At 42.5% G+C, this 22119-nt stretch overlaps 1 protein-coding gene and 1 pseudogene across 4 annotated transcripts in view; one reads left to right on the top strand and one right to left on the bottom strand.

The window, feature by feature from the left end:
* The window catches only part of COLEC11 (collectin subfamily member 11), an 88411-nt gene that overhangs the window by 5206 nt on the left and 61086 nt on the right, over positions 1 to 22119 (bottom strand). For all 4 annotated transcript variants that reach the window (XM_077153105.1, XM_077153103.1, XM_077153108.1 and 1 more), the window contains 2 exons: positions 5444 to 5515; positions 3102 to 3155 (listed from right to left, as the gene is read on the bottom strand). In XM_077153105.1, coding sequence (XP_077009220.1) covers positions 3102 to 3155; positions 5444 to 5515 — 126 coding nt within the window. The remainder of the gene's footprint in view (positions 1 to 3101; positions 3156 to 5443; positions 5516 to 22119) is intronic.
* Positions 12736 to 20900, top strand: LOC143676720 (immunoglobulin superfamily member 5 pseudogene; annotated as a pseudogene).

Below are 22119 nucleotides of genomic sequence, written 5' to 3'. Positions count from 1 at the left end.
ATTCTCCCAGTTTGTTCGCTGGTAAAATGAAGGTGGCATTAATATAGCTGCATAAATGAAGCATTGTTAAAATAATAATAAAAGTGTACAGTTTTAAGTAATTAATATGTTCCGGGCACTATCTAAGCACCTCATTTGTATTAACTCATTTAGTGACATTTGAAACATTTAACTCATATATGAAACTCAAGTGAGGTAATGGACATGACCACACTATTAAAGGTATCATTCATTTGTTCAAAGCATTATTTCGGCATCTATTTTATACCAGACATGTGCCATAAGCAAGAGATACACAGCAAGACACAACCTTTGCCCAAAAGGAGCTCATAGTCCTATTAATTGTTTTAAAAGACAACTCTTTTGAGTGACATTTTAAAGTGTAAAAAACTTGCATATCCATTATCTTATTTGTTCCCTGTCCAGCAACTTTGTAAATAAGCATCATTGTCCTCCATTTTTAGATAAGGAAACTGAGATTTAGAGTTGTATGCCACAAACAAGTCCTCGAAATGGAATCTGAGTTCAAAAAAATACAATCTTTCCATGTCCACACTGCCTTCCATAAATGCAGCGAAACTGCAATGGATAATTACAGAGTACAGTAAAAACATAAATACACCTAACTACGTATGCATGACAAGAATGCCGTGTGGCTGCTATCTGAGTATATATTTACATGTGCATGCACACACACCACACATAAACACCTCTGAGCCTAATCTAGAATGAGGAACATTTAAACCCATCAGCCATCTACACCCGCATTGTTCCCTGCCACACACTGAACACAAACTGAACACACACAATTATTCGTGTTCCTGTAGGAAAAGTCGGATTCCACTACTGTCATCTTGACTTAAAGTTTTTCTTGGAAAATACCTTTCCTCGTTAAGAAGTCAGCCATTCTTTATCCCAATTAATTCAGATATATAGTAGCATTCCCTGAGTGCTGGGTGCTGAGGATTTGAAGGTGAGTAACGGGAAGGAGCTTCGCTTGAGCTCATTATCACAAGGTGCACAGGACACCAATATGAGATAAAATGGGATAAGGGCCAAAAGTGAGGGAAAACCAAAGTGCCGTGGGAACACAGAGAGGGTGAAGTTACCACTGTACACAGTGAGTACTGGAAGACAGCATGGAAGGGGTGGCACCTCCCTAGGCTTTAAATGTTAGATGAGACTATGACTAGGCATAATTGGGGGCAGGAGGAGAGGGATTCCTGGAAGGGCAAATAGCCTGGACGAAGACCTGGGCAAGAGGAGACTGGGAATGGACAGGAGTTCCTTCCAGGCAAGAGTCTAAGATGTATGAAAGTGGAGTTCACGTCTTGTTTTACAGTAGAATGAAAATGGTGAATTCTTGAGCAGTATTTGACAGGTTGGTGACATGAAATCAGAGCCATCTCTCCATTGTTTAGCATATTATGTTTAAGCACATGGACTCTGGAGCCAAATTACCTGGGTTCAAATCCTGGCTCTGCCATTCAACTTGTTCATATTACTTACCTCCTGGTTTTCTCAACTGTACACCGAGATAATAACAGTACTTCTTTCATAGGGTTATGGAAAGAATTAAATTGCGTTAATACCTATAAAGCACTTAGATTCGCGGCTCTCAATCCTGGTTGTAATTAGAATCACTTGGGAAGTTCTTTAAACAATATCCAAGCCCATGCCTACCCTCAAATATCCTAGCTTAATTAATGTGGACATTGGCATTTTTAAAGGCCTCTCCAAGTGGTTGTATTATACAATCAGAATTGCGAACCTCTAACTGAGAAAATACTTAGCACTTGAGAAGTGGTCATTAACTATTGAGAGATAATATGATTAGAGGGTGGGCCACCATGGCTCAGCAGGCAGAGTTCTCAGCTGCCTTGCTGGAGACCCAGGTTCGATTCCCAGTGCCTGCCATGTTAAAAAAAAAAAAATATATATATATATATATATATATATATATATGTATATATATATATATGGTTAGAGATGGATCCATGGGATTGGAGGGCTTGAAAATGTAGACCAGTTGGATGTTATTCCACTAATCCCACTAAGAAGTAATTAGGATGGTGGGGAGGGGAATAGGGAATAAAAGGACAGATTTGAAAGAGAACATGGTGGGCTAGCAATGGAATTTACTTGACCATGTGGTTGGGGAAGGAAAAAGAAGCGTCAGCAGTGCATGGGATTTCACTTTTATCCATGGGAAGATGAAGGAGACAATATAGGGACTATGGAACATGGTGGGAGTTGGTCCTGGGAGACAGATGAGCACCAGCAGGGGCTCCAGATGGAGGTGCCCATTAGAGACATGCACCAGGTGCCTCACAAAGGGAGGGGCACTAGCGAGGGCCTCCCAGGTCCCCGCAGCATGGAGGGGACGGCTGAAGCCAGCAGAGGGGAAGAGATCGCTACCAAATGGAAAAAGAAGCAAGGACTGCAGGTAGAACTTTGCAAAGAAGAAAAGAGAAAGTAAAGGAGATAAAAAGATCAGGCAGAGAGGAGGCAGGAGCACCAACCACACCCTGGGTCCCATCAGCATCTGAGAAGGGATGCTACGTGGGGAAACTGCTGTAGCAAAACTGAGTTGGAAGCAAGCCTGAGCTAACTCATTCTCTTTGAGCTCAACTAAGAGGTCCCCAGTGACCTTTTAGAGGAAAGAGTTTTAGTAAAGGAGTAGTGGGGAGAATCCAGATGCAGGGAAGTGCAGTCCAGAAAAGCACAGTGTACTTCTCCTAAAAGCTTGCTGGTAAGGGGAAGAGGTGAGATACCACTGTAGAACCCAAGAGATATTAAGAGCTGAGGCAAAAAACATTTTAAGACAGATATATCTGAGACTAATTATGTACAGATGTGATAAGATGTCATGGTTGAGCAGACTATAATCCTAATAAGGGCATTCAGATAGAAGAAGATCAAGAGAATATCAAATATTAAAATATTCTGCAAGAGGGTATAATTACTTAAGAGAGTATATTTCAGTTATATTCATTCCTTGCTTTCCAGCCTATTGCTGTTTCATTTAATGATTTATGCTTTTTTTATAAGTGCAATTTTTAAATCATTTTTTAAAAATCCTTGTATCTTTTATACCATACCTGGTTCTCCATTAGGACCAGGGGGTCCTATGTCACCAGAATCTCCTTTTTCACCTGAAAGAGAAAAAAAAAAGCCTTAACAGACTCACCAAGCAGTGGTCATGTAGCAATAGTTCAAAAATGTCAATGTTTAAAATGTTATTTCTTTGATGTATAATGCCCTGGGATTTCTCCCAGGCCCTCTTTTTGCTTTGAACTATAGGGAGTTGTGTTCTATCAATAATTACTTGGTCAGGCTCCGTGTACGTAATGTGGAATAAATACAGATCATGGGATTTTAGAAATTATTAGATGCTTATTCTTTAAGTCAATTCTGGAAAATCTAATATGTTTCATAATAAACTTTGGAGTTATCCTGTCATGAATCCTTAAATCCATGTGGCAAGCAGTAACTAATCCTGATGCCATTCTCTTCAGGTCCCTCATTTTAGTGGGAAAACTTAAACACATAATATTAGAACCAGAATGGAGCTTAGAGATGGTCAAATCCAGGAAGATTTTGATCATGGAATGAACAAAATCCTATGTTGAGATAATAGTCGTTTCTGGACCCCTCTCCAAGAAGCAACACAGTAAAATGGAAGGGTCTAAGAAATGGGAGACCTGGATTGCAGACCAGCCACTTGACCACTATGTCTTTCATTTTTATCTCAACCTATAAAAATAAAGGGGTTGAGCAAAATGATGCCAACAAAGTTTTCTAGCTACTCTAAAATTAAATAATGAATATTCATGTTAAAGTCATCATGAATATTCCTAAAGCATTAACTTTCTTCTCTCTGAGAGAACCCAAATTTCTCAGCGGACATGGGGCAGTGAATAGGGTCGCTACTTGCACCTCTGTGGGTTCATATTCCATTTACATAAAGAGAGAAAAGAGCTTGGTGATCTCCATCCAACTGATTTCTTTGTGTTCTTTTATCAACATCAGTATCTTGAAAAATGACTGAAAGCTCAGCTTGTCAAAGACCCAGGGTGGCAATCTCAGAGATGAAGCAAATGGAATAAGCTCAGCCAAATAAGGCTTTCCTTGGCAAGCTGTCACTTGGCTAGATATTGAAATTTATCCAGGGCACATGCTATATATAAAAAGTATGCATATCCATTTTTATGTTGTGCGTATCCATGTGTGTTTTTAATGAATCGGGGTGTCTGTTGGGCAGGTGCTTCTTGCTGATTTTGCAAGAGACGAGATGCAGCCGAGTTGAAGCAGCCACACTGGTGGTCATATGCCTCACCAGGTCACACACCAAGAGCTGGAGTGAAGTCTGTGGCCCATGGAACAAAACAGACCAACCAAACCCATTCACAGATCAAACCCATGACCTTGGCCTCCCAGCTCCTGGTGTAGCCCCATTGGAGGCAGATCACTGAAGGAAAAAGAGCTTGGGTATCTGAAGCAGAGAGCCTGGAGTGAAATTCCATCTCTGCCTCCAATCCTCAGCTTTAGTTTCTTAAGCCCTTCTGCCAATTACTGAAACTCTCCAGTCTCTGTTTCCTAATTGTTAATAACTATGACAAAGACTTCTGGGGAAATGTAGATGGCATAATTCATTAAGAGCTCAGCGAGCCTTCCTCATCACCTCACTGTATCTGAGTCTAGCAGAGGCATGGAACAAGCCAGGTGCTCAGAAAATGTTTTTTGATTGAATGATGATGACAGGGGCATAAGGGTTGCACAATTTTGGACAATTCCTTAACTGCCCTGGACTTCAGTCTCCGCTTCATGAGAATAATAAGACCTGATCCATCCACCTCAGCAAGGTTGTGCTAGTCAAAGGAAATAGCACAGATGGACAAAATTTGAAAACTGCAGGTGTTATCTGAAACCAAGAGAGGGTTACCAGAATTGCTGCTTTCACATTTCTTACTGTTATCCTGCTCTCACTGAAAATCATCCTATTCTCTAGATAGGTCTAAGAAATGGAGGCTGAGGATTAATAGACAGAGCATTCGTGATGTCCATCAGTTACTTAAACAAGGCTCTAATTGTTTTATTAAGCTTGTTAAGGAAATTATAGCTGAAAAATAAAAACCCTGCTCAAGCACACCAGCGGCACCTCCAGATCACAGCTCCTGATCTCTGGGCCTGGGAGCCACTGGTAATTCTCCAGAATTGGACACACTCTGGCCCATCCTGGTGAGCACAAAGCAAACAATAAACTCTGATCATCATTCACAAAAGGTAAACATCATGACCGAATTCATCATGCAAAATGCACACAAAATAAACAAATATCATAGGAACATGAAGCAAGTCATTTTGGTCTACAGTTGTTTTCAGGGTATCCAGATACTATGAGCCTGGGAGGGATACCGAGGCAGAATGGCGTGACCGGTACCTTTAGAGCCAATGGGACCGATTTTTCCATGGCGACCCACACTGCCTTTCTGTCCTTTGTCTCCCATGTCTCCTGTAGAAAACAATAAAATCAAACTTGGTTGATGGGGTAATCCAACATTCCTGTTTTTATAACATCGCGCGCGCGCACACACACACAAGTTAGACTAAAAACAAAATTATGGTTCTTAATCCTTTCAGGGTCACTTACTTGATTGCCACAGCTAAGGGGCATCATGGTTCACTTGTGGACATATTTTCCAAAGAAGGATATATTTCTCCTAATCATACTCATTACAGAACAGAGAAGGCTAAATGGTACATTCCTAAGTCCTGAACCTGACCAAGGTCTGTTTCCTCTATGATTGTGTAGAGAAAAAAAGATGATCTTGCTTTCATCCCAACAAGACAGTACTTCCTGGCTCTTACTCTTATTCCCAAACGTAATCAAGCAATCTATTATTCTGTAAAACACAGGCACTGCTGGGTTACTTTCATACACTGGATTGCGTGCCCATATTGTGGTGTGTGTCAGATGACCTGGCCATTAAGCTCTTCTTCTGTTGGCATTTGAAGGTGTAGTCTCCAAGGAGAGCTAGGGAGCCTTTCTGGTAGATTATGCCTCTTTAAAATATGAAGCAGAAAGGAGAGGAAAGAAAAAGAAGGAGAGGAAGGTAAGATCTTAGGAATGGCTCCTCCCATACCCCATAATTAAGACTAGTTCTACAGCAAAATGCCTGGTTACATGTGACTTGTCAATACCTAACTACATGGCTTGGGTAGGTTAAGTGGGGTTTGAAGGATCACCACCCCTATTCTCTCCTTGTAGTAGTTAGGTTCAGGTATCAGCTTGGCCAGGTAATGGTACCGTGTTCTGTTGCTGTGGACTTAAATAATCAGCACGTAAATGTTATCCATAGCTGATGACATCTCCTGTCGGTTAAGGGGAGTGCCTTCCACAATGAGTGAGACTTAAAAGGAGAGGTCAGAAGAGAGGAACTCAGAGCCAGCTCAGACCCAATCGTTTGGAGAAGCAGAAAGGACACGCCCCAGGGAAAGTCCTTTGAACCCAGAAGCTGGGAGTAAAGCCCAGGAGACATCACCATGTGCCTTTCCAAATTAATAAATTTGTAGCTAAATAAATTTCCTTTATAAAAGCTGGCATATTGCATTCCAGCAGCATTAGCAAGCTAAAACTCTACCTCTTCCACTCTCATTCATAGCAACAAGATAGAACAATGAATGATTCTCACATCATGACGCCACAGAACTCTTGTCTCTAATCACTGGACCAAGATTGATTGATAGCCCAATCAGTTTTATCCATTCAGGAAAAAATTAAGACAATGGACTGAATTTTCTCCATATTAACTTTTTCTCCTACAAATTGTTCTTAAGCCATTGGTAACTGTTCCTGCTTATTGCTGGCAATCATCACAGATTACAAACCAAACCAACAAATGTCCGGCAAATATAAAGAGAAAATTGATTTATTTAGATTTAAGTTGACAATTTTTCATAGACTTGCTTATACAAAAATTTTATAATCATTATTAAGCCACATTTTTGCAGAAACAAAATGAAATTCAGTGTAAGCAAATCTTCAAGAAAGAAGGAGGTAGGAGGGACTTTATATGGCATACAGATCACGTTATGTCCCACTGTCACACCAACTTACTTCTTGAAACTAAGGATTTTCCTACCAGGAAGTCCTAGTTTTATTTGAATTGGTTTGATTAAATAATGTGATGCTCCCTAAAGTCATAATAGATCGCGATCAGAGGACAGAATATAGGCTTGGGGAGTGGGCAATGGCTAAAATGAAAAAACATACCCACAAGGAAGATGGCTTATATTTGCATAAAACAAAAGTATTTATCTACAAAGCACATTCACACACATTTTTAAAATTTTATTATAGAAGTGACTCATTGCACAGAAGGGGGCTCTGAATGGCTAAATTGGTTGCCCACTGTCATGGTTAGGGACATGTGTCAACTTGGCCAAGTTGTGGTACCTGTTTATCTGATTGGGCAAGTGCTGTCCTGTCTGTTGTAATGAGGACATTTCATAGGATTAGGTCATGTTCATGTCACCTGCATCCACAGCTGATTCCATTTGTAATCAGCCAAAGGGGAGTGTCTTCTGCAATTAGTGATGCTAAATCTAATCATGGGAAGCCTTTTAAGGAGGACTCAGAGGAGACAGGTCCCATTCCTGCTTCGGCTGGCAAGCCTCTCCTGTGGAGTTCATCCAGATCCTCCATTGGAGTCGTTGGCTTCACAGCCTGCCCTGCAGATTTTGGACTCTGTGTTCCTGCGGTCACGTGAGACACTTTTATAAATTTTATATTTGTGAGTGTTCCCTGTTGATTTGTTCTATAGAGAACCCTAACTAATACACCCACATCAAACACCTGGTCAATGGCAGAGTCAGGACAAGAACTGTGATCTGCTGATTCACAACCCAAGGCTTCCACAGTGCTACAGTGCCCGGGGATCATGTGCAGCTGGGTGGTGCCAGGAGAAGTGAGGAAAACCCGATATACAAAAAGCCAGACTTGGCTCAGCCACAACGGAGGTAATTCATTCAACAGAGAATTTGTGCCACACACTATGCAGTGCTGGGGACACAACACTGACTCTCTCAAACCCACTCCTTGCTCTCATAGAACATATAGGCTGCCTGGGGAATCAGGAAAACAATCAGATAATTGTAGCACATGTAAAAAGTATTTTAATAATGGAGGGAAATCCCAGACAAGAGTCCCCTAACCCAATTTGGGGGATGGAGGAAAGCATCAAAGAAGGTGTGACAGAAGCATAAACCAAGAAATTGAGAGACACTGAGGAGTCTGAAATAGGAGAGTGACAAGATCAGATTCATGTCTAAAAAAGAATTCTGGTTAAACCCATAGAAAGAATTGGATAAAATAGAGGCAGTGTTGCCAGTTGAGAAGCTTTTGCAAAAAACCAAAGGGTGACTATGGATTACAACAGGGTGGTCAGCAGAAGGGTGGAAAGAAATGTCCACATTTGAGATATACTTGGGAGGCAGAACTGACAAAACCTTGTGAATGACTGGATGTGAGGGATGAGGGGGAGATGATGCACAGGTCTCTGGCTTGGACATCAGAAGGATGAGTGGTGCACCATTCCCTGAGACTGGAAACCTAGGAGGAGGAAGGTAGCAGAAAGATGATGCGTTCCATTTTAGACTTACTGAAGTTGAAATGCCTATAGGACTTACAAGTAGAGGTGTCCAGTAGACATTTGGAAATGTAAACCTAAGTCTCAGAAGAAAAATCTGGGATAGGGACTTAGGTTTGGGAATCAACAGAGTATTGATACTAATTAAAAACACAGTCCTGGAAGACATCACCCAGAGAAAGCAAGAAAAGCAGATGGCCTGGGTGGAACCCTGAGGAAAATGTTTAATGAAGAAGAGCTCACAAAGTAAGTTGGTGAGGAGTGGCGGGAAAGGAAGGAGGATAGAGTGGGAGAGCATGAGGCATTGTTTCAGTAAGGACTAGGGTCAATGGTGTCAGATTCTGCAAAGAAGCAGTAAAATAAGGACAGACGTGGGAACTTTGGATTTGGCAACAAGGAAGTCACCAGTGACCCTGGATAAAGAGGTCTCACTGGTGTGAGAGGGACAGAAGCCAGTTGCAGTAAGCTGAGAAATAAATGCAAGTAAGCAAATAGAGTCCCTGAGTATAAGACAACTCTTTCACAAATCTTAGAGTGACAGTGAGTGCATAGTGCTCCCCATGAATGAAGAGATGTGTTAACTGTCCATATCTGAGCACCTCTAGTCTTTTGTCAACCCATGCCAGCACTGCCCTCCTTTACTCAGCCAGATATTGTCCTGAATCACTGCAGTGCAACATGTTTTCTGCAGTAGCATAGGGAAGTCCACATGTGTGGGACAATCACCTGATTCGCTATTCCCTTTTCAACAGGTTTGATGGAATACATACTTTTCTGTTACCAGTCATGACACACTATTTCAACCTGGTTACTTTTCTAATAGAAAAAACATCAGAGTGCTGAAAGGAAAAAGACAAGAACAAACAGTTTTCATCAGCCAACTGATAAATTACACTCATTCTACTAGTAACTCTGCATCAGAAAAAAGAAATAGTATGAAGAGAATTGCTTTGATGGGTTGGAGGCTAAATTATGTCCTTAAAGTTAATTCATTCCTGTAGGTGTGGACACATTGTAAGTAGGATCTTTTGGTGAGTAGGATCTTGAGATGTGACTCACCTCATTCAGGATGGGTCTTAAATCTTTTATTGGAGTCTTTTAGAATGAAATTCAGACAAACACAGAAGCTGAGAAAGAAAGCCACAGAAACTGAGAGAGAAAACCATGGAAGCCAGAAGCTGAAAACAACAAAACCTGGTAGAGAAGGGAGAGACCAGCAGACACCACATGTGCCTTGCCATGTGTCAGAGGAGTCCAGGATCACCAGCAGCCTGGCTTTGAAGAGAAAGCATCGCCTGATGATACCTTGATTTGGACATTTTCACAGCCTTAGGACTGTAAGCTTGTAAACTTATAAATTCCCATTGTTAAAAGCCAACCCATTTCTGGTATATTGCATTTTGGCAGACCAAAGCAATTGCTAAGGATTGGCTTCTGGTAACATATGCCAAAAATTCACTTTGACGGTGGGAAATGCTAAATTCTACTGAGAATGTGATTAAAGGGGCATTATTTGATTACTGAAGGACGAACAGATATTAGACTCTCAGAGTCAGAAGGGATCACAGAGGCCTCGAAAGCCAGCTCTCTACACTCTCTCTCAATGGCAGTGGCCAGAGGCCCCCAGAGAACTCACCTCCAGTGAGCACTCTGCCTCCTCACACAGCTCCTCTTTAGACAGCTCCAGTTAGCAGAAGGGTGTTCCTTCATTGACCTCAAGGGACTTGAAAGTTTCTACTCTGCTATTTCCACTCAGCAGTGCTGGTTTTGCACGTCAGACAAATGCAGAGCTAGTTTAATCAACCTTGCATGAGACAGTAGTCCAAATATTTAAAAACTGTTTTCTCCCTGAAATCGTCCCTTCCCCAGGATAAAAACCCTCCATCACTTTCCCATCCTGGGTGCTGTTTCCTCCGGAGATACTCCATTCTCTTCTTGTTCCTCCAAAGGGGTGGCCCCCCAACCAAAAGCTAGTGTCCCAGGCATGGCCTGTGAGCAGTGTCCTCCCTTGCTTGGACCCTCTGTATCCATTTATGTGTTCCGAAGTTATAACATAATTATGGTATTTTTGCTCAGCCTTTGGCAAAGAGGGTTCTACAGAAAAATCAATGCTCCCTGAAATGCATATACTCTTAAGCAGTGCTGTGTAAAGACCTGTCTGCCCCAGCTGAGGGACAACCTTCTTCCTTTACCCATTTTTTTCAAAAGACTAACCTCCTGTACCCCTTAATTCCCTAATGTGTTCCACTTTCCTAGCTTTCTGGTGTTCACCATTAGTGCTGGAAAATGTAGACAGAAGCCTGAATGAGATGGGAGGATGACCTCAGTGTTTGATGCTTTTCCTAATTTTACAGCTCCACAAATCTTGCAGTGGTTTCTCTTGTTTGAATGCTCTACCAGAGGTCTGCTGTGATACTCTCTGTGTGGCAATCGTTCCCCACCCTCTTTGTGCAGTTTGGACAAGCAGAGTTAGATTAAACAAGTGCTCCATACAGCACTTTCATAAAATCAACATGTTCCCAGAGGAGGAAGAGGTTTCAGAGACCATCTAGTCAAACCATACCTTTAAAGGGAAGACAGAGGTCCAGAGAGACTTAATGATTTGCCCAGATTCACACAGCTTGTTCCTCGTAGAGCCGGGACTCAGTTCACCTGTCTCCAAGCCCTTGCCCTTCTACTACATTGCACAGTCTCTGTAGCAACACCATGAGGCTGAAACAAGCACCTCCCACCCCTCCAATGACATACCTAGTTGGATAAGTTCTCAACACATTTGACCCTTGCTGAGTTCCCTGCCTGAGGGGGGGGGGCTGTAAAAATGAAAATCAGAGCCTCGAAAATGAAAATCACAATTCTGCTCCAGGGATTTTGATTTCCCATTAAAAAGCACAAAGATTATGGAGGAGTCTGATAAGCTATTTCAATGCAACATGATTGAATTTGAGTGTGAGCTCATCAGGTGAATGAGGAGACTACTGTTTGTTAAGAAGATTCTTCCTGGAAAAAAAGAAGGAAAGAGAATTACAGAGCCCTCTACCAACCTTGAAGTTTATTTTCCCCTGAGAACCCTACAGAGATTTGGGGCTTGTTCAAAGACTGGGGTGGATGGAGAAGCAGCAGGCCACAGACACCTGCGGGAGGAATTCAAAACAAGACCTCTGCCCTTCTGCTGTTCCCCAGACCAGACAGCTCCTACGAGGAGAAGGTCTGGCCCCAAGCAGACAAGAAGACAGAGTGATAACAAGACTCTGGAGGAGACTCACTTGAGGAGAAACACCTGCGATCATGAATATAATTGGTGTGCTGCTTCCCATCTCCCCACATTGAATTTCCCACCTTAACAGAACAATTAATTAATGATTCATTTCATCAGCTGAAGGATTCAGTGAGAGTCTAGCACACATCCTGCTATTGTAAATAAGTTATAGCCTGAAAATGATTCGAGAGCATTTGGCTTTTGGCCCATCTCTAAAATTCCACAGCTAAATGTTAATGTAATTCAAGGCAGTTGCTGACACTTGTACCTGTCTCTGCCCTTCAATCTATCATTTGGAGCTACAGTCGCCCAGCCAGATCCTATGCTGTTTCTGCCTCTTGGAGATGTGATGAACCCAGTCCCTGCTCTGGGGGGCTCTAATAAACCAGGTATAAATACAGGAAAATACAGCAATTAACCAAATAGGACATAATGAAGAGAGACAATGAGTTCCACTGCCCAGCAGAAAAAACAATACTGCCAGCTGGGTTAATCCAGGACAGCAGGTCTCAAGTTTAAGCACACACCAGAATTCCCTGGATTCTGTTAAAACACCCCCAGAGGTATGGTATGTATGAATTTTTTTCTGTTTTCTTTTTATTTCTTTTTCTGAATACATACAAATGTTCTAAGAAATGACCATGATGATGAATATACAACTATGTGATGATACTGTGAATTGCTGATTATATATGTAGAATGGAATGAGCATATGGTAAGAATGTTTGTGCTTATGTTTAAAAAAAATTTTTAATTAAAAGAAAAAGAAAACCCAGAGGTTCTGATTCTGTAGGCCTGAGGTGGAGCATTTCTAAAAATTCCCAGGTGATGCGGTTGCTGCTGGACCGAGAACCATACCCGAAGAATCACCGAGGTCTGGAATGTATGAGGATTGGAGGAATCTCTATGGAAACCAGCTTGGCGGTTCCTCAGGAAGCCAAGTATAGAATTGCCATATGATCCAGCAATACCATTGCTAGGTATCTATTCAGAAGACATGAGGGCAAGGACACAAACGGACATTTGCACACCAATGTTTACAGCAGCACTGTTGACAATTGCCAAGAGATGGAAACAGCCCAAATGTCCATCAACAGAGGAGTGGCTAAACAAGCTGTGGTATATACATATAATGGAATATTACGCGGCTGTAAGAAAGAAGATTGGAGCAGCTAGCTAAGAGGTTATCTGGAGCAGGCCAAAGCCCTGGAGTAAGACAGACCTAGGTATGAATCTCTGCTCTGCCTTAGAAGAGCTGAGTGACCTTGGGCAACTTGCCTAATCTCTCTGTGCCTCGATTTTCTCATTTCTAAAGATGGTGCCCTGCAATAAAACCTACAGCAGAGAGGTGTTATGAGGATTACATGAGATAAGATACTGTGAATAAAGCTCCTCCCATAGAATCCTCCTTTTTTAAAAAATTTTTTATTAATTAAAAAAAATTACAAGAAACAAACACAAACATTCCCAACACATACACTCAGCAATTCACAATATCATCACATAGCTGCATAGAATCCTCCTTTTTTAACTGCAGGGGAATGGCTTTCTCTAAGACTCCGTGCCAAAGACACTCTCCGTCCTACCCCAAACGAGGAGCAGTAGAGCACAGTGGCTAAGAGAATGGGCACTGGGGCCCAAGTTCAAGCTTCCTCTGTCATTCAAATGTGTGGCCTCTGTGCCTCAGTTTCCTTATCGATAAAATGGGGGTGATAATATTGCCCATCTCATTGGGTTGTTATAACCTGAAAACCATTCATAATGTGGCTGGCACATAGGAGGTGGCATGTATCAGCTGCTATCATTCTCATCATCAGTGGCAGAAACAATCAGAGCCAGAAAGAATCTTCTAGCACTTTGCTACTTCAAGTGTGGGCCAGGGAGCAACAGTAGGGGACATCACCGAGGCACTCACAGCCAATGCAGAATCTCAGGTCCCAGCCCAGAGGTACGGAGCCAGAATCTTCGTTTCAGTACGTTCCCAGATGATTTGTATGTGCGTCACACCTAGAGAAGCACTGGTCTGGACTCCGCAGGGCAGCCCACTTTGAAATCCCACCACAAGTCGTTCCTTGCAGGCAGCAGGTGCAAACAACTGAGTTAATGGAATAGGTACTTGGAATGACAGAGCAGTCCTGTCAGAGTTTCTGTTTTCTGGAAGTAAATTAGAATACTTTCAGACCTACCTTGGGCCAGAAAAGCACTTTCCTGTGTATTTATTGATTTCAACCTCACAGCGTTATCATCATCACCGCCCCGCTACTCCAGAAGAGAAATGCGAGTTCAGACAGGTGAAGCGACCCAGCACAATCATACAACTAGCTAGTGAAAAACTGTAGTAGCTAATGCTTAAGAGCAGCCACAGCAACCAGACAGACCTACGCCCAAATCCTTATTTTGCCACCCACATAGCTTTGGGCAAGTTATAATGTTTTTAAGCCTCAGTTTCCCTATCTGTAAAATGGCATAATATTTCATTTATAATGTTATCGTGAGGATTAAACAATATACTGAATGTAAAGAGCATATAACATAGGGCTTGACACTTAATAATGTGAATTTTATTCAACCATAGGTCTTTTGACTTTAAGTCCAGGTCTCCAAACCCGGCACCTCAGCTGTGGAGTGGAAGCCTGTCTGGCCTACTGGAACCTCTGTCTGTGCCTCCTTACTGGTGTTCGAATAGTATCACCACCAAAGCAATTCTCCACAAATTCAGGAACAACTGAAAGACCGTGTTTCCAAGCCAAGAGCCTGAAGGCGCAATGTGGGCTTAACCGATCAGTCCTCGTGGGAAGATAAACAGCGCCCTCTCCTGGAGCACAGGACATAGTAGCTGGGAAACCAGTGAAAGCAGAGGCAATGCAGCCACTCCAAGAAGAGAAACCAATGGAGGCCCCTTGCCTCTGCTGGGCCATGACTGAGTCACACCGTCAGTGGGGAGCTGCGACGGCTGCTGAGGGCCCTGCCCCTCCCATCTCTCCTTCACTTCCTGGTCTCCACTTCCACCTAAATGCACAATTTCCTCCACTGAACCCACTCGGGAGCCCCCACAAGAAGTGAGAAGACCTACTCAAGTTCCATGCCCTGATGGCTTCCACAAGAAAGCCCTTTAGGAGGAGGCCAGGTCCTGTGGCCATCTTGGCCTAGGGTAGCTGAATGGAGATTCCATCAGCTGAAGAGAGCCAAAACATCCCTACCTACAGCTCCCACCCCATCCCAGTCCTTCTGCTGATCGGGTAAAATGACAGCAGCTACCACTTACCAAGCACCTACTATGCGCCCTGCTTGGTGTTAGGCAATGCACATATATATACATATATACATACACACACACATGCATACAAATATAAATAAATACACACATGCATACATGCAACATATATACTATAAATACATTCTTTATCCTCACACAACGCAGGGTTATAAAGCTGGTAACTGTAGAACTAGGTTTGAACCCAGACTGCCAAAAGGACCCAGGAGTCTTCTAAAATTGCACACTTCCCCTCTAACATAAAAGCTACACACACACGCTGAGACCTGTTGTGAGCTCTTGTTTCTAACAGGAATATTAAATCTTTTGTAAAAACCAGTGTGTCAGGAAAGACGAAAAAGATGAGAATCATTCAAATAGCCTGACTGTCAATATATTCTAATAGAAAGCAATCCAAGGTCATTTATACGGTAGACTCGTTTTGACTTGCAGGCACTTCTTGGAAGCTACCCTTTGGGCAGAAAAATACCATGGTTATAAACCCAGGGGTTCTCAAAGGGGTGAGGATTAGAACAAGACTTCGATTATCTTTCTTCCTACTTTCAAGAAGGTCTCCTTTCTCCTCCAAATGGCAAAAGGTGTTTTGCAGAAAGCAAACACATCTCTCCTTTCCTATTTTTACGAGATGATTGTAAAATGTGCTAGGAACAATTATATCCTGTCCCTTTAAGTTTTGAAGAGCTTTTGGTCAAGTCACCGCAGAGCGCTGTGAGCTAATCTAATATCCCCGGCCTCACATTCCATTACACTAATGAGAAGTGGTGAAAGCCTTACATTTGTCCTCTAGACACGCACAAGGAGCCTGAGCAACTCACAGCAGGAATGTAATTCTTATTAATTTTAATGAAGATATCATACAGTCCTTTAAAGTGAAGATGGGGCAAAAAGAGGCACTTGGAATTCGGCTTCCTCAGCAATTTTTAATGAGGGATAATGTGCACATTATCAAGCGCAGAAATCCCATCACTGAAGTTACAGTAACCCTCCCCCTTCTCATGTCAGGAGAGTCCCCAGCCTTCTATGATGTAGGGACCCAGGGTGGCTTTTCTCCTCTTGTCTTAACGGTATGTGCTGGAGACTGTGAGCCTAGAGAGCTGAGATGACACACTTTTTAGCAAGCCATGCCAGCAAAGGCATTTCTCTGTACGATTTTTCACACAGCAGTGTAGGCTAGAAATAGGGGAATGTTTCGTATTTCAATAAAGGACAAAGGACAGGAGGAAGTTCCTACCAATCCATGTGTTTGTCTATTGTTCTTTCAGAAATAGCAATCCATCACCATGCATGCACTTTCTCCTGCAGCTGCTTGAGTTCTACCAGCACAGCGGGGGGGCTGGGGGGCGCTGCTCAGCTTGCCAACTGGAGACCCCACACAAAGGGCGAATCAGCCAATTAAGGCACCTCCCACCTTGCAGGCCAGGATCCATGTGGACACAGCTTGTATTTTGCTGAAGCTGAGGCATGAAAAGCACCTGAGTATAGGGTGCTACCCGAAGTGTGGCCCAAAACCAGCAGCATCCCCTGGGAGCTGATTGTGCAAAAGGCAGCCCCCACCCCAAATCAGAATCTGCTTTTTAACAAGATCCCCAGGTGATTCTGTATGCAATACAGTTTGAGAAGTGCTGGTGTAGCCAAGCCTTCTGCTCAGTGAGACAAGTAGAGAATGAAGCCGATCTTGGCCTGCCTGAAGTCTCGGTCCATGGTCTTATTCTCCAAAGCCACATGGAAAGGGTAGCACATCTGTGCAGGTCTGGGGCCTTCAACCAGGAGACAAATCACCCACAGATTTCAAAGGTCTTCAAAGATAATAAGTTCCAAAGATTTTTTTTTTTTAAATTGATCAAAGACCTTCCATGTGCCAGGTCCTATGTTGGGCATTAGAGACACCAAGAAGAAAATGAGGTGACCTCTGCCCCCAAAGTTTCCTAGTCTTGCAAGGAATCAAGTACATGAAGAAATGGGGATGATATGCCGCCAGCCCACAGTGCTCACTGTGGACCGTGGTGGGTGTGCCACTAAAGGGCACAGTGCCCTGAAGTGTCCACTTCCCAACGCCCAAGGAGAAGGGTTCTCTGGCCTCAATGCCAGGAAGAACTTGTGTGCCTTAACCACCTGATTGGTTTTTCTCTAATGGAATCTGCAAATCCCATAACCTGAACTCAAATGTGGCCTCTCTCTAAGCCGACTCAGCATGTGAACTCACTGCCCTCCCTTCCTATGTGGGACATGACTCCCAGGGGTGAAATCTCCCTGGCAACATGGGACAGAAAGTCTGGAATAAGCCAGAACCTGACATCAAGAGACTGAGAATGCCTTCTTGAACAAAAGGGGGAAGAGAGAAATGAGAAAAAATAAAATTTGTGACAGAGATTCCAAACAGAGTCTAGAGGTTATCCTGGAGGTTATTCTTACGCATTATATAGCTATCCCTTTTTAGTTTATAGCATATTGGAGTGGCTAGAGAGAAGTACCTGAAACTGTTAAGCTGTGTTCCAGTAGCCTAGATTCTTGAAGATGATTGTATGAAGATATAATGTTTACAGCATGACTGTGTGATTGTGAGAACCTTGCATCTGATGCTCCTTATATCCAGGGTATGGGTAGATGATAAAAAATATGGATAAAAATAAATAAATAATAGAAGAGGAAAGGGTAAAATAAATTGGGTAGATGGAAATACTTGTGATCAGTGAGAGGGGTAAGGGGTATGGTATGTACAAGTTTTTTCTTTTATCTTTTTTATTTCTTTTTTCTGGAGTAAGGCAAATATTCTAAAAAATGATTATGGTGATGAATGCACAACTATGTGATGATATTGTGAGCCACTGATTGTACACCATGCATAGAAAGTATGTGTGCGAAGATTTTTCTCAATAAAAATTAAAAAAAAAAAATTCAATTACCTGGAGGTTTCCAAATTGCACCCCTGTAAAGCCCTGAGTTTGAGGAGGCTTGGTGGGCAGGGAAAGATCCACAGATGACCCCAAGATCTCCTTGACCTGCTTCAACAATAGTTGCTCCAGTTTTATCTGTTTCTTACTATGTCTGGCTTCTACTGCTTTAAAAAAAAAAAAAACCTTGAAAATCACAGACATTACTGATTTTCCTTCTCATACTGGAGAGAGAATTCAAAGTCACCTTTGGAGATCACCCCCCACCAAATGCCAAATGCACAGGATCTCATGGCATGTATTTCATTTAAATAATCTGATCTTTTATGTACACATATTTTTCTTTTTCCTGTCCAAAATCTCTTATTTTAATTTAAACGTAATTTGTTGTATTTTAAACAGAGCGGGGGGGAAATATGGAGGGTAGAGAGAAAGAAGAAGAGGGAGTAGATTATAATGGAGGCAAAATAGTGAAATAAGTGGAACAATAAAGCAACTATGTACAGTGGTGGCACTGAGGAGAAAGCACCCAACTCCATTTGGGAAATTCAAATAAACCTTTACAGAGGAGGTTGTGATTAGGAAGATTCTTGAGAAATGAATAAATATTTGCTCAATAGTTTGGAGGGAAAGGCATTACAATCAGAGCTGCAATGATAGCTGGAAAATGTGCTTGCCCTAGCTGAGCTTAGAAATTTACTCTTTATACTTAGTTCTCATAACATTAACCAGACCTTCTCAGTTTTGTTTACAGAAATAAGATAACAGAATAGCATCAAGAACGCCCTGTGGCTCAATGAATCAGTGACTTCCTCTTCAAAAGACAAGTTTGGCATTCCTGAGGATCAGCTAAGACAAGCATCATGAAGTTCCTGCATGTAAGAGCTTACACATCAATATCTAAAGCTACTCACTGAAGCTGGAACAAGAAGATGTGCTTGAGACAATACAGGATGAGACATTTGCCCGTGCCTTCCTCACAGAGATCCAACATCATTGCTGGCCTGACAAGAATGCATCATGTGGACATTACTTAGTTTTGACCCCTACCCCTTTCCTTTACCTATAAAGACATAACCCACATCCTCACTTTGAGCTGGTCTGGGGAAGATTCCTCCAGTTCCTTGCAAACTGCACTTGCAATCAATCACCTTCACACTGAGAGACATGTTTCTCCCTTGCAGCGCTGGGTCAGACGGGCCCTTCTATGGAATGTGCCATGTTTGCAGTAACAATAGTATGTGGGGAAAAAAGAAAAAAAAAGTTTATATAAGGAACCATAAGGTGGCTGGAGTATGTGTCAGGGAAGCAGAAAGGTTGAAATGGGATTATGGAAGGTTTTGAATACTCTAGAAAGAATTTGGATTTTATCCTTTGGTCAGAGAAGAGTTATAAAAGGGTTTTAAAAAGAAAAGTGACAGAATAAAATATGCATTTAGAAAGATTTCTCTCTAGTTTCCAGGGAGGATGTATAAAGGCAGGGCTAGGCTTGGAGAAGATAAACCATACTTGTTAGATCTTTGAGCCAGATGTCACCACCATACCGCCCCTCTACAGCACCAGCCCATGAGAACAGCTGAAGTTTGTTCCTGGAGGAACTTCCTGGTATCTGCGGAGAGGGATGGAATTCTCCAGGGGCCGGACAGTTTATGCCTCTGCATGAAAAGGGGACGCTAGCCAGGCAGCCTTTTGGAAACAGAGTGTGTCTGCTGAAACTCAGAAGAGATTTGCCTGCTTGAGGGCACAAAGACCTGCCGAGATGGAAGACAGCTGGGAAAGCATTCTGGGCTGGCGGTCATTCTAGTCTGCCTGGCAGCTTCCGAATCCTGCTACCAAATCATGGAAGTTCCCAAGAACGCAGCAGTCCTGGAGGTCTCAGAGGCTGGCTTCAACCGCACCGTCTCCCAGGGCTGGTGGCTCATCATGTAGGTTCTGATGGCACACTGGTCCTCAGGGTCACCCCCAAGGAGCCCATCATCACTGACAACCTCTTCACCTCCTCTAGTTACAAGGTGGGCGGCAGCTACATCTTTGAGATGAGAATCCACGATGGTCAAGGGCAGCCTCCAGAACAGTGGCCGCGATGCATCTGCCTTCCTCTCAGTCCAAGTTGTGGGAAACTTGAGCATCCCCAGGGGTGGTCTTCTAGTCCCTGAGGATGCACCTTATGATATTACTTGTCAAGCGCTGGGCTGGAGCCCACTCCAACCTGGCCTGGAAGGTTGGCATTCCAGTAAGCAATTCCAACTATTCCTGGGTCTCCAATCATAAGGACCTTCGAAATGCATGAGCATCCTCTCTCTCATGCCCCAAGGCAATGGGACTCTGACTTGCATGGTTAACTTAAAGGGTCTGCATTTTCACAAGACTGTAACTATAAACCTTACTGTGATTCAGCCTCCCTTAGATAGTATCGATAAACCAGGCAATTCATTGCCTACCTGGGCAATAGTTCTTCTTGCACTATCATTTACATTGCTCTTGATCCTGGTATTTGCTCTGATTATAATATTCTGCTGCTGTTGTGTATCCAGGAGAGAGAGTCTAGTTATCAAAGTGAAATAAGAAAATCTGCAGATGTGAAAACAAACAATGGAACTTCTGAGACAGAGAAAAAAAGTGGAAATGAAAGCTTTGTATACAGTCCAGATGAATCAAGGATTACATAGATTTCTTCTCTTCCTCCAACATTCTATGAACTCAGTGTTTTGGAACAACATGGCAGCCAGCAACCCCGTCAGGAATCTGCTGAGTCTCGCCTGGCCCCAGCAATTCATCCACACGTTTTGTCCAGTCCTGAGAAGATCAGGAATGTAACTTTGGTGTAATTGGGCTCCAGCTTGCCCTTGTTTGGAGAGTCAGAGTGTGTTGATGTCCCTTCCTCCCCATCCTAAAGCTAGGCTCCAGCTTTGCCAACATTATGTGGAGGGGTTGCTGTCAGACTCATTCAAACTGATATTTTATAGCAAGAGGAAGAATGAATTTTCCCAAGTGCTCAAACAGAATTTGACTTTTAAAATATTTCCAGATTTGGGTAGTGCAACAGTGGCTCAGTGGCAGAATTCTCTACTGCCCTGCCACAGGCCCGGGTTCGATTTCTGGTACCTGCCTATTTCCGGAAAAAAATTTCCAGATTTGAGTGAACTACTTGAAATTAGCAAGTAAAACATACAAATTTACCATAATAATTTTCCCCATCACTCAACACTCCTGCTTGCTAATCCAATAAATGGGAAAAAAGAATAGCTGAAGTTCCATCACATGCTCGAGCTTTTTTGCCAGCACTCTTTGTGCACATACAGTGTGAAAGTATCTGTAATTGACCCTTTTCTTCCTTTTTTCATGTGGTTTAAGTAGCATTGAACTGGACTAGATAATCATGGACCTGTCTAAGGCATATTTAACAGAGCTATAAGAGAAGATGCTTCTTTCCACTGGAGATGTAGAGCAGGTAAGGTTTGCATCATTGACTCCTGCTGGCCATCTTTTACCTCTTGAAATGAGTTTGTCCAACATATGAAGAGAGAGATGGAACACCAATGACATAATTTAAGACTATGGATCCATTCTAACTATTGGACTTTTGAAATTACTTGAGCCAGTAAGTGGACTCTTGCTTGAGTTGGTTTGACTTGGGTCTTTGTCATTTGCAGAGTTGTAACTTCTGAACAGAATGATCTCCAATTTTAAGAAGTTAAAAAAGTGGGTCCTTCTCACAAAAAGGAAGGAAGGCCTAATCTAAGACATTGATAAAAATGGTTTAAAGGCATTAAAAGAAAAAATCCATCCCTGCCAGAGATGACAAGAGAGGAGAAGAGGGAATAGTCCAGAGAATGTACTGGAAGAACTGAGGAAGCTCATTGGAGGTTACCAGAACTCACATAAACTCAAAGCCAGAAAGGCCTAAATATAAAAATGGAGTTGAAAGAGGTCAAAGGCAAAACCTAACTATAAATATGATCATTTTTGCAGCTGTTAGATAAGATAAAACAAAAAAAGCTGGAACAAGACTCTGTGGGAACCCTCTAGAGCCACTGTTATGAGCTA

This window comes from Tamandua tetradactyla, chromosome 3, assembly GCF_023851605.1.
Source record: "Tamandua tetradactyla isolate mTamTet1 chromosome 3, mTamTet1.pri, whole genome shotgun sequence".
Taxonomy (NCBI): Eukaryota; Metazoa; Chordata; class Mammalia; order Pilosa; family Myrmecophagidae; genus Tamandua; species Tamandua tetradactyla.
Note: the sequence above shows the minus strand (reverse complement) of the source record. Positions and strands in the feature narration are given on the sequence as shown.